This window comes from Anolis carolinensis, unplaced genomic scaffold (assembly GCF_035594765.1).
Source record: "Anolis carolinensis isolate JA03-04 unplaced genomic scaffold, rAnoCar3.1.pri scaffold_7, whole genome shotgun sequence".
Classification (NCBI taxonomy): Eukaryota; Metazoa; Chordata; class Lepidosauria; order Squamata; family Dactyloidae; genus Anolis; species Anolis carolinensis.
The window spans coordinates 697,757-710,305 of NW_026943818.1; the positions used below are offsets into that span (position 1 = coordinate 697,757).

General features: G+C 44.1%; 2 protein-coding genes across 4 annotated transcripts in view; one reads left to right on the forward strand and one right to left on the reverse strand.

The window, feature by feature from the left end:
• Positions 1-11,481, forward strand: part of rabgap1 (RAB GTPase activating protein 1) — a 53,035-nt gene extending 41,554 nt beyond the window's left edge. For all 3 annotated transcript variants that reach the window (XM_062959990.1, XM_062959988.1, XM_062959989.1), the window contains 9 exons: positions 47-88; positions 476-604; positions 2,856-2,948; positions 3,038-3,148; positions 5,756-5,860; positions 5,973-6,056; positions 7,356-7,427; positions 7,549-7,746; positions 9,935-11,481. In XM_062959990.1, the coding sequence (XP_062816060.1) occupies positions 47-88; positions 476-604; positions 2,856-2,948; positions 3,038-3,148; positions 5,756-5,860; positions 5,973-6,056; positions 7,356-7,427; positions 7,549-7,746; positions 9,935-10,057 (957 nt within the window). In that variant the 3' untranslated portion in view covers positions 10,058-11,481. The remainder of the gene's footprint in view (positions 1-46; positions 89-475; positions 605-2,855; positions 2,949-3,037; positions 3,149-5,755; positions 5,861-5,972; positions 6,057-7,355; positions 7,428-7,548; positions 7,747-9,934) is intronic.
• The window catches only part of strbp (spermatid perinuclear RNA binding protein), a 91,987-nt gene continuing 90,531 nt past the window's right edge, over positions 11,094-12,549 (reverse strand). Inside the window, exon 18 of the mRNA XM_062959996.1 lies at positions 11,094-12,411. Within this exon, the coding sequence (XP_062816066.1) occupies positions 12,353-12,411 (59 nt within the window). The 3' untranslated portion in view covers positions 11,094-12,352. The remainder of the gene's footprint in view (positions 12,412-12,549) is intronic.

Below are 12,549 nucleotides of genomic sequence, written 5' to 3' on the forward strand. Positions count from 1 at the left end.
ATTATTATTATTATTTTGCCTTTTTGTCTCCCTCGAACGGGCGCAGGGCATCAGCATCATATTCAACGTCGCGCTCGGATTATTGAAAGTAAGTCCTCCGCTTTTGTGTAAAGTAGGGTGGGTCGCCCGCGTGGGGGTCCTTTCCCGCCCCACGTTTCCTACCGTGTCTTCTTTTGCTCCGCTTTGGGTTACGAGGGGTGCTTTGGAGGGTCTAAGGTCCCCAAATTAAGGCCCGTGGGCCTCTGAGGACATTTACTTAGCCCCTGTCCTAAACTAGACAAGGGGGTGTTCCGTTGTTGTTGTCGTATGCCTTCAAGACCAGTAAGAGAGGTTGAACACACACACTGGTTGCTTGAACACTAGTCATTGTAATTGCAATCCGTTTTGGGGGTGTTTTGGGGCCCACGGCGGTCACTCAGGAGGGTCCGTCCCGGCCGTTCGCTCCCCGCAAAGCCTCTCGGTTCCTCCGATGCAGACGACCAAGGACGACCTGCTCCTGACGGACTTCGAGGGGGCCCTGAAGTTCTTCCGCGTGCAGCTGCCCAAGCGGTACCGCTCCGAGGAGAACGCCAAGAAGCTGATGGAGCTGGCCTGCAGCATGAAGGTAAGGGACGGGGCCCCAAAGGCCATCCAGTCCAGCCCCCTCTACACTCCTAAATTCCCCATGGACTGCTCTTAGGCCCTTGCCTTCGCCTTCTGCTTCACCAGGCCCTGGAGAACCTTGATCTCGACCCCCTTTGCTCTCTTTTATCTTGTGACCGCACCAGCAGCCTTGTCCCATAAGCACCGCGAGGTGGAGCCCGAGGGCAGCGCTGTGCCTGAATCCACCGCAAAGGCTGCCGAGCTCAGAAAGGTCACTGTCGCCTCCTCGAGATGGCAACCTAGAATCACATTGGCCTTTTTACCGGCCGCCTCATACATAAGACTCCTAGAAACTCAGCCTGTGGCTACACCTGAGGATGGTTGGCTGCCTCTCATCCAAGTTCTAACCAGGGCTGATCCTGCTTAGCTTGCAAAATCAGGCCGAACTGGATGACTTGAGGATATTTCAGTGGCTACGGACACCAACAAAGCACACCCTCCTCTCCCTGCTTTCTAACATTATATATAGCAGGCATGGGCAAACTTCAGCCCTCCTAGGTGTTTTGGACTTCAACTCCCACAATTCCTAACAGCCGATAGGCTGTTAGGAATTGTGGGAGTTGAAGTCCAAAACACCTAGGAGGGCCGAAGTTTGCCCATGCCTGATATATAGTGTATATACTCGAGTATAAGGCTATTTTTTCAGCCCTTTTTTTACGACTGAAAAAGCCCCCCTCAGCTTATGCTCGGGTGAGGGTCCTGGTTGGCTTATATTTGGGTCAGCTTATGCTCGAGAATATACGGTACATTTATTATTTTTCTCTATTATTATTGGTACAGTAGAGTCTCACTTATCCAACATAAACAGTCCGGCTGAACGTTGGATAATAAGGAGAGATTAAGGAGAAGCCTATTAAACATCAAATTAGGTTATGATTTTACAAATGAAGCACCAAAACATCATGTTATACAACAAATTTGACAGAAAAAGTAGTTCAATACACAATAGTTATGTTGTAATTACTGTATTTACAAATTTAGCACCAAAATATCACAATATATTGAAAATATTGACTACTAAAATGGCTTGGATTATCCAGAGGCTTGGATAAGTGAGGCTTGGATTAGTGAGACTCTACTGTATTAAATAGTTATATATTACAATTATACATTTTTGTTATTTGAACTATACATATTGTGAAATTATGGGGTTTTTTCTCAAAGTGACACAGCACCCAAGTCATGCTAGGTTTTTTGGTGAATGTTGACACACCAAGCGCAAAAGCTGGCCCATCACTGCCCTAGAGCATCCTTGACACCCCGGGATGGTTGGCTGCCTCCCATCCAAGTTCTAACCAGGCCGGATCCTGCTTAGCTTGCAAAATCATAGAATCATAGAATCATAGAATAGTAGAGTTGGAAAAGACCACATGGGCCATCTAGTCCAACCTCCTGCTAAGAAGCAGGAAATCGCATTCAAAGCACCCCCGACAGATGGCCATCCAGCCTCTGCTTAAAAGCCTCCAAGGAAGGAGCCTCCACCACGGCCCCGGGGAGAGAGTTCCACTGTCGAACAGCCCTTCTCACAGTGAGGAAGTTCTTCCTGATGTTCAGGTGGAATCTCCTTCCTTTCCTGTAGTTTGAAGCCATTGTTCCGTGTCCTAGTCTGCAGGGCAGCAGAAAACAAGCTCCCTCCCTCCTCCCTAGGACTTCCCTTCACGTATTTGTACATGGCTCTCATCATGTCTTCTCTCAGCCTTCTCTTCTGCAGGCTAAACATGCCCAGCTCTTTCAGCCGCTCCTCATAGGGCTTGTTCTCCAGACTCTTCATCATTTTAGTCGCCCTCCTCTGGACGCTTTCCAGCTTATCAACATCTCCCTTCAACTGTGGTGCCCAAAATTGGACACAGTGTGATTCCAGGTGTGGTCTGACCAAGGCAGAAGAGAATAAGGGGGAGCAGGACTTCCCTGGATCTAGACGCTATTCCCCTCTTGATGAGGCCAGAATCCCGTTGGCTTTTTTAGCAGCCGCATCACATTCCTGGCTCATGTTCACCTTCCTCCCCACGAGGACTCCAAGGTCTTTTTCGCACACACTGCTGTCAAGCCAGGCATCATCCCCCATTCTGTATCTTTGATTTCCATTTTTTCTGGAAATCTTGCAAATCAGGCCGAACCTGATCACTTGAGGATATTTCGGTGGCTACGGACACCTACGAAGTGCATCTTCCTCTCCCTGCTTTCTGACGTTATGTATTTATTTCCATGTGCAGATCAGCCAGAAGAAGCTGAAGAAGTACGAGCGGGAATACCACACCATGCGGGAGCAGCAGGCGCAGCAGGAGGACCCCATCGAAAGGTTCGAGGTAGGGTTGGCGTTGATTGGGGTGACACGAGGCCTTTGCTGGCAGGGAATGAATGGGGAGTGAACGCCGTTCTTTTCCTCTCCCGTCAGCGGGAGAACCGGCGGCTGCAGGAGGCCAACATGCGCCTGGAGCAGGAGAACGACGACCTGGCCCACGAGCTGGTGACCAGCAAGATCGCCCTGCGGAAGGACCTGGACAACGTAAGCAACGCCCAGCCACCCTTGGCCCTTTTTTTTTGGGGGGGGGGGGGGTGGAAATAGGCCTTCTCTTGAAAACCGTGGCCGTGGGGACTCCAGTCCCATGCGTCATCCAAACTCAGGTGCTCCTCGGTCGTCTTGCAAATTTTAGTTGTTTTAGCCATTTGGTTTAGTCCAAGGCAGGGGTCCCCAAACTAAGGCCCGGGGGCCGGATGCGGCCCTCCAAGGTCATTGACCTGGCCCCCGCCCTCAGTTTTAGACGTAGGCTCGCCCAAAGTCCAAAATGACTTGAAGACACAACAACAACAATCCTACTTAGCTTGACTATCTCATTGGCCAGAAGCAGGCCCACACTTCCCATTGAAATCCTGATTTTACACAGTATGTTGGTTAAATTTGTTTTTATTTTTAAATATTGCATTGTTCTTTAATTTACTAATACTGTGCAATCCGAATAATATAATATATTGTGTATACATATAATATTGATAATAATCTTATAATATAATACAATATAATATAATATAATATTTATTTATTTATTACAGTATTTCTACCCCTCCCTTCTCACCAATAGGGGACTCAGGGTGGCTAATAATAATAATACAATATAATAATATTGTGTAATATAATATTAATTGCATAATATATATTAAATGTAATATTACTAATAATATTACAGTACAATGGTATAGTACAATATAGTAATATATAATGCTAATATTGTGCTATGCTAATAATATAATATATTGTATGTACATACAACTTGTAAGCCGCTCTTAGTCCCCTTTCGGGTGAGAGAGGGTGGGGTATCAATGTAGTAAATAAATACATGAATGAATAAATAATTGTTGTTGGGGGGTTTTTTGCACTACAAATAAGACACATGCAGTGTGCATAGGAATTTGTTTGTATTTTTTTTCAAATGATAATTTGGCCCCTCAACAGTCTGAGGGGCCATGAACTGGCCCTCCACTTAAAAAGTTTGGGGACCCCTGGTCCAAGGTTTCGTTTCTGGTTTATTTATTTATTATTTATTTATTTAATACATTTCTATCCCGCCCTTCTCACCCCGAAGGGGACTCAGAGCGGCTTACAAATTAAATTCACATACGTTATATTATTAGCATAGCACAATACTGGCAATAAATTACTACATGGTACTATATAAAGATTTTGTAATATTATTAGTAATATTACATTTAATATATAATATATAATTAATATTATTATATTGTATTATTATAATGTATTACAAAATAATATTAATATTATATGCATATACAATATATTATAATATTATATATTATTGTAAATTATATTGTATATATGTACACATGCATATATGTATGTGTATACATATATATATACACACACACACACACACACACACACACACACACACACACACACATATATATATATATATATATATATATATATATATATATATATAGCATGTTACTGGTGAGAGGGGCCTTCAGCTGGTGCAAAGGAGACTGGTTCTTTAGGATGTCCACTTTTTTTGCTATCTCTGGATTCTTTGGGTATCGTTTAAGTTCCTTTTCTTTAATTTCTATTTACCATATATACCAGCCCGAATATAAGCCAAGGCACCTAATTTTACCACAAAAAAACTGTGAAAACATTGACTCCAGAATAAGCCGAGATACCAATAAAATTACATTAATTGAGGCATCAGTAGGTTAAATGTTTTTGAATCTTTACATCAAACTATAATTTAAGATAAGACTGTTCAACTCTGATTAAATCATTATTTTCCTCTTCTTCAATGTAAGTGTGCTTATGTATCCTTTTAATAATCATAGAGTGAAATAATAAATGTAATAATAATAGTAATAATAAATGCCGTAAAATAATAAATGTATTAATAATAATAAAAATAGAGTAAAATAAATGTAAAAGTAACAACCATAATAGAGTAAAATAATAAATGTAATAATAATAATCAATAGAGTAAAATAATAAATGTAATAGTACCAATAATAATAGAGAAAAATAATAAATATATCATATATACTTGAGTATAAGCCGACCTGAATATAAGCCCACCAGGACCCTCACCCGAGTATAAGCCGAAGAGGGTTTTTTTTTTCAGTCCTAAAAAAGGGCTGAAAAACTAGGCTTATGCTCGAGTATATACAGTATTGATAGTATTAATTTTTTGGTCTTTCATTTTTGTTTTGTGTATATTTTGTTGGATGTGGTGTCACCTCCTAACCGCTTTATACGCGTCCCACATAGTTTGTATTTTGACCCCTGGTTTATCATTGGAGTTTAAAAAACTCTTTTGTTAATATTTTAAAAATCTTATCGATGTCCTGCTTATTGATGCCCTGCCATTTCCGAGTCTCGTTTTTGTGATTTATTATCATCTCTATGGGGCAATGATCTGATACTTCTCTTGGTAGTGTTTAAATTTTACTGGCTTTGGTAGTTAATGGTTTAGAAGTCCAAAGAGTGTTAAGAGCACCGAAGGTCCCACCCACGGAAAAGATAACCTGAGGTGCATCTACGCTGCAGAACAAACCCACTTCCATTGCCTTGGTTCAATGCCGCGGAGTCATGGGTGTGTTTGTGTGTTTCCAGGCGGAGGAGAAGGCCGACGCGCTGAACAAGGAGCTGCTGATGACCAAGCAGAAGCTGATCGACGCCGAGGACGAGAAGCGGCGGCTGGAGGAGGAGTCGGCCAAGGTCTCCAGATTGGTCGTAGAGTTGGGGGAGAACCCCAGGGGGCATCCAGTCCAGCCCCCTCCTTTCCGCCGGGCAGGAAAAGCACAATCAAAGTACCCCTTTTCTCTTCCAGCTGAAGGAGATGTGTCGCCGGGAGCTGGACAAGACCGAGTCCGAGATCAAGAAGAACAGCTCCATCATTGGGGACTACAAGCAGGTGGGGAGTCGGAGCTCCCTGGGGTAGTTTGGGGTGCCCATTCAGAACATTGCATTCATTCGTAGACGTAGTTTCATAGATAGGGTTATCACGGTGTAGAATGAACGAGTAGATTGCATATGAAGCTCCGATAGCTCTAGCTTCTGGTCGGGGGCACAAATGGCTACGCTAGATCATGGTTTCCTATGGATGAGCAGAAGGTGACCGGTTCTGTATCTCAAGAGCTAGAGCTGATGGCGAGGAAACCGGGGTCATAAGCGGGAGACACTCCGGAGTAGAAACTGAACAAACGAACGAGTAGATTGCATATGAAGCTCCGATAGCTCTAGTTTCTGGTTGAGGGCACAAATGGCTAAGCTAGATCATGGTTTCCTATGGACGACCGATTCTGTATCTCAAGAGCTAGAGTTGATGGCGGGGAAACCGGGGTCATAAGCAGGGGAAGCTCCTGGATAGAAACTGAACAAACGAACGAGTAGATTGCATATGAAGCTCCGATAGCTCTAGTTTCTGGTTGAGGGCACAAATGGCTAAGCTAGATCATGGTTTCCTATGGACGACCGATTCTGTATCTCAAGAGCTAGAGTTGATGGCGGGGAAACCGGGGTCATAAGCAGGGGAAGCTCCTGGATAGAAACTGAACAAACGAACGAGTAGATTGCAAATGAAGCTCCGATAGCTCTAGTTTCTGGTCAGGGGCACAAATGGCTAAGCTAGATCATGGTTTCCTATGGACGACCGATTCTGTATCTCAAGAGCTAGAGTTGATGGCGGGGAAACCGGGGTCATAAGCAGGGGAAGCTCCTGGATAGAAACTGAACAAACGAACGAGTAGATTGCAAATGAAGCTCCGATAGCTCTAGTTTCTGGTCAGGGGCACAAATGGCTAAGCTAGATCATGGTTTCCTATGGACGACCGATTCTGTATCTCAAGAGCTTGAGTTGATGGCGGGGAAACCGGGGTCATAAGCGGGGGACACTCCGGGGTAGAAACTGAACGAACGAACGAGTAGATTGCAAATGAAGCTCCGATAGCTCTAGCTTCTGGTCGGGGCATAAATGGCTAAGCAAGGTCTGGATATGAGAGATGTCTATATTATTATTTGTGTACAGCTGGCCATGACGACATGTTCAGAATAGAGTGCGAGGCCAATCTATGTGGATGTGTCCTTGCATGCCGGGGGTTGCCGTAACAGGGGAGGCAGAGCTAGAAACAGGTCCAAGGGTTTGCTTAGTAATAACAATAGTAATTATTATGACTTAATTTCCAAAGCACACAATGATGTTTTCTGTTGATAGATCTGCTCCCAACTGAGCGAGAGGCTGGAGAAGCAGCAGGTGGCAAACAAGGCTGAGATCGAGAAGATCCGGGTGAGTCTCGGGCAGGAGCCTTTCACTGAATCCTCGAGTCGGGCCAAGCAGCACAAGCTCAGTCAAAGTCCTCCACATTCTGTGTTTCCTTGAATCTAATGTGGTCCTGCCTCCCCTGCAGCAAAAGGTGGACGACTGCGAGCGGTGCCGGGAGTTCTTCAACAAGGAAGGGCGGGTGAAGGCGGCCAGCGCGGCCCGCGAGGGGTCGGACGAGGAGGCCGACGAGGAGAAGGAGGCCCTGAAGAGCCAGCTGCGGGAGATGGAGCTCGAGCTGGCCCAGACCAAGCTGCAGCTGGTGGAGGCCGAGTGCAAGATACAGGTGAGCCGTGCACCCGGTAGAGGTATCCTGTTTATTTATACCTTGCTTTTCTCTCCACAAAAGCATTCCATTAAGAAAGATCTGCAAATATCTTGCAGTCACCAAAGCTCTCTTCTGGGCGAAATGAGTCAAAATAAGCTGAGAAAAGCACGGAACCAATGACGTGGTAGGGGAACAGGTTGTCTTTGCTGCAAGGGTCAGATGATTGAGAAAGTCAAGGAATTCTATTTAATTAATTACTGTATATACTTGAGTATAAGCCTAGTTTTTCAGCCCTTTTTTTAAGACTGAAAAAGCCCCCCTCGGCTTATACTCGGGTGAGGGTCCTGGTTGGCTTATATTTCGGTCAGCTTATAGTCAAGAATATCTGGTACATTTATTATTTTTCTCTATTATTACAGTAGAGTCTCACTTATCCAACACTCGCTTATCCAACGTTCTGGATTATCCAACGCATTTTTGTAGTCAATGCTTTCAATATATCGTGATATTTTGGTGCTAAATTCATAAATACAGTAATTACTATATAGCATTACTGTGTACTGAACTACTTTTTCTGACAAATTTGTTGTCTAACATGATGTTTTGGTGCTTAATTTGTAAAATCATAACTTAATTTGATGTTTAATAGGGTTATCCTTAATTCCTCATTATCCAACATATTCGCTTATCCAACGTTCTGCCGGCCCGTTTATGTTGGATAAGTGAGACTCTACTGTATTTGTATTATTACAATTATTATTTTTCTCTATTATTGTTGCTAATATTACATTTATTTTACTCTATTATTATTATTATTAATAATAATAATAATAATTTTATTTTTATACCCCGCCACCATCTCCCCAGAGGGACTCAGGGCGGCTCACAGATATAAAAAAAGCATACAGTGGTATCAAATACAAAAAACACACAAATAATAATTTGTGAGACTCTACTGTATGTCTCTTTTAAACTATGACTTGTTTAATTTGCTTTTAAATGCGTTGTTTGATGCCTTAACTGTTGATTTTACGATTTGATATGACTGTATTGGGCTTGCCCCATGTGAGCAGCTCCAAGTCCCCATTGTTATTGTTGTTGTTATTGTTGTTGTTATTATTATTATTATTATTATTATTATTAATGACACAGCAAACAAGATAAGCATGCTAGATTTCGTATCACAAAATCACAAGTCAAACACTTCCCAAGTGTCTAGGACTGTGTGATGTATTTTCGGATGATGCGCCCAGATCCCAGTTGGGTGGCCTTTTGCAGTTGGCAGATCATGATTTTATATTATTATTATTATTTTATTATGACACAGCAAACAAGATAGATATGCTGGATTTCATATCACAAAATCACAAGTCGAACACTTCCCAAGTGTCTAGGACTGGGTGATGTATTTTCGGATGATGCGCGCAGATCCCAGCAGGGTGGCCTTTTGCAGTTGGCAGATTGTGATTTTGTCAATGTCTATTGTTTCCAAATGCCGGCTGAGATCTTTTGGCATGGCACCCATTATTATTATTATTATTATTATTATTATTATTATTATTATTATTATTATTATTACTATTGTACCCCCAGTGGCACAATGGGTAAACCCTTGTGCTGGCAGGGCTGCTGACTGACAGGTTGGCGGAGAGCTCCCTCTGTCAGCTCCAGCTCCCTATGCAGGGACATGAGAGAAGCCTCCCACAAGGATAGTGAAACAGCAAATATCCCTGAGCAATGTCCTTGCAGAGGGCCGGGCTGTGGCGCAGGCTGGTGAGCAGTCAGCTGCAGCCAGCTGCAACAAATCACTCTGACCAAGAGGTCATGAGTTCGAGGCCAGCTCGGAGCCTGTGTTTGTCTCGGTCTCTGTTCTATGTCAAGGCATTGAATGTTTGCCTTATACGTGTAATGTGATCCGCCCTGAGTCCCCTTTGGGGTGAGAAAGAAGGGCGGAATATAAGTACTGTAAATAAATAATAAATAAATGCTCTCACACCAGAAGCGACTTGCAGTTTCTCACGTCGCTCCTGACACACAAAATTATTATTATTATGAGCCGCCCCGAGTCCCTTCGGGGAGATGGAAGCGAGATACAAAAATAAAATTATTATTATTAGTAGTAGTAGTAGTAGTAGTATTAGTATGATTATTGTTATGTATGGCTGATCTAACCCCGTGTTTCCCTCGCTCGTGGCCGCCTTCCCAGGACCTGGAGCACGACTTGGGCCAAGCCCTGAACGAGGTGCAGGCGTCGCGCAAGACGTGGTTCAACCGGACGCTGAGCTCGATCAAGACGGTGACGGGGGTCCAAGGGAAGGAGACCTGCTGAGCCGGGAACTTCCGCGCGGACCGGATGTACATAGGACTCTCTCTAGGCAGAACGGATTGGGGAGGGGGGGAACCACCCCATGGCGCATGTTGGGCTTTCCCACAGGTCAGTGGCCCCGTCCGGACAGGGGCGTGGTGGCGGCGGCGGTCCGTCCCTTCATACTACTGATTATTTAACCCGGGGGGTGTAGCTGTAGGCCGAAGAAGACTCCAAGGAAAGACAAAACACTCCATTCTACAGCCTGGTTGGGCCTTTGGTACGAAAACACAGCCGCAAACACTTACCAGATCCTCTCTTGACTTCTTGCGTTGACAGACCAGAGCTTTCTTTTTTTTACCGTATTTGCAAGTCTATAGGGTTGGGAATGGGGTCCTCACCCCCAGAAACGCATTGGAAACGCATCCCCACCCTCAGCAATTCTATGCAACTCTGAACAAGGGGAGGCGTGCGCTGTAAGTTCCCAAAACCCAATGGTGAGGAAACACCTTTAGCACCCATTGGGTGAGGAAACACCTTTAGCACCCATTGGGTGAGGAAACACCTTTAGCACCCATTGGGTGAGGAAACACCTTTAGCATCCATTGGGTGAGGAAACACCTTTAGCACCCATTGGGTGAGGAAACACAGATAGGAGTGAGCGCACCTTGTATCATTTTCAGTGGCTCTCAATGACGTCAACGCAAGCCAAGACGTAACCTGTGTGTTGACTTCCGTTCCAAAACTTAACTTTGTACTTTTAACTTAACTGTAAATTATTCTTCGCCGACGTCCGTTTTGACCCTTTTTGTTCCCCCTCTTTTTTTGCAATATTGTTGTTTATTTTTCCAGGGTGCTTTTTCTATAGTTTTGCACATAAGATAGAAACAAAAAAAGCGGAGATTGGGAAGGAGAGGAGGCTCCGTTTCCTCTGTTTTCCTCGCCTTCCTCTCTTTTTCCCACGCTCCTCGTAACTACCCCGGTAGGTACTTAACGCTGCTTGGATTTCCGAGCGCTCGAGATTTACAAAAGTTCCCCAACTTCACACCAGAAAAAGCTGTAGAATGGAGGGTTTTGGCACCTTTGTATTCCCTTCTCTTTTTTTTAATTTATGATGGTTTTGTGCTGTGCCGAACAGTCCTCGTTATCCGCGGATACGGGCCCTGGTTTATATATAAAGGTGATTTCTACTTCCCCGCGCTCTCGTTGACCGGACTAACGCTCCCAGAGCCCCAAGGAGCCAGGATCTCTCTCTCTCTTTCTCTCTCTTCTTCCCCCCTTAACCGTGTACATGGATATCTTTATTGTTTAATAATACCAAAAAGACAAAACCCGTTACTGTAACTCCATCAATAATCGGCGTGTGGACATTGTAGTAGAGTAGGTGCCATGTGTAGTCAACCTTTGGATTGATATATAAACCAGTAAAAAAAAACTGTATTACTAAACGTTGTCGTGTTTATTTGGCTTCCGGTGGCAGTGTTTCGGATGCGTTTATCTTCGGCAGGGCAATAATATACTTGATAATAATATACTTTGTTTATATTCCAGAATTGCAGAACAGATGGGAAGCATTCAATGCCGTTATACAATTAACAAGGACAGGCAATACACAAACAGAGGTCAAGGCTTTCTCCATCTTGGAGGCTGTGCTCAACTCCGGCCACAGGGCGGTGCTGTTTCATTTTTTTCCCCATGAAAACATGTGCCAAAGCGGTACCTATTTATCTACTCACGTTGCACAGCCGGAGATTAAAAAAGAGGGAAGCCTCGCCTCTGTTTGTGTACTGTCTGCCTTTGTTGTCAATTGTATAACGGCATCCATTTGGGGAGATAGAGTGGAATATAAATAAAGTATTTTATGTTACTATATTAAATTCAGACTCCAATCACTCCCCAGATTCCTAGCATTCCAGACAACGAGACACCGGACATTCTTCATACCTAGAGCTCTCTCTCCAATTTCTCATCTTGGTCTCTTTCCCTGGCTCTTTTCTTTGGATCCCAGTGTTTCTGAATGCCAGACACTGTTCGTATTACTGCAAGGCTAGTAATTTGGGGATTGAAGAAATGTCACTCGTTGGGTGTTTGTGGATCGAGTGGGTTATTGCTTTCCAGATTGGATTACCATTCCCATCAACACGATGGGAGTTGCAGTATAGGGGGGACACTGACTCATTCCTCTCTCCCATCCCGTCGCTATTGCACACTTTCTTCTTATTAATATAGTATTCTCCCTCACCTTCCGGATGGGCAGGCCATTACCTACATGGTCTGGGGATGATTGCAGCTGTAGTTATTCTATCTGGAGGCCACTGCCTATTCTAGGCTTCTATCTTCTGGAGATGCCGTTGCAGGCTGGGACATGTAGTTAACTCCTGTGGAAACAGAATAGAGTCAGCCCTATGCATTCACGACTATTGTTATTGTTGTCCTCAAATAACACCTCCATGGAATTTCTAGGTTAGGCATGGACCAACTTCGACCCTCCAGGTGTTTTGGACTCCAACTCCCAC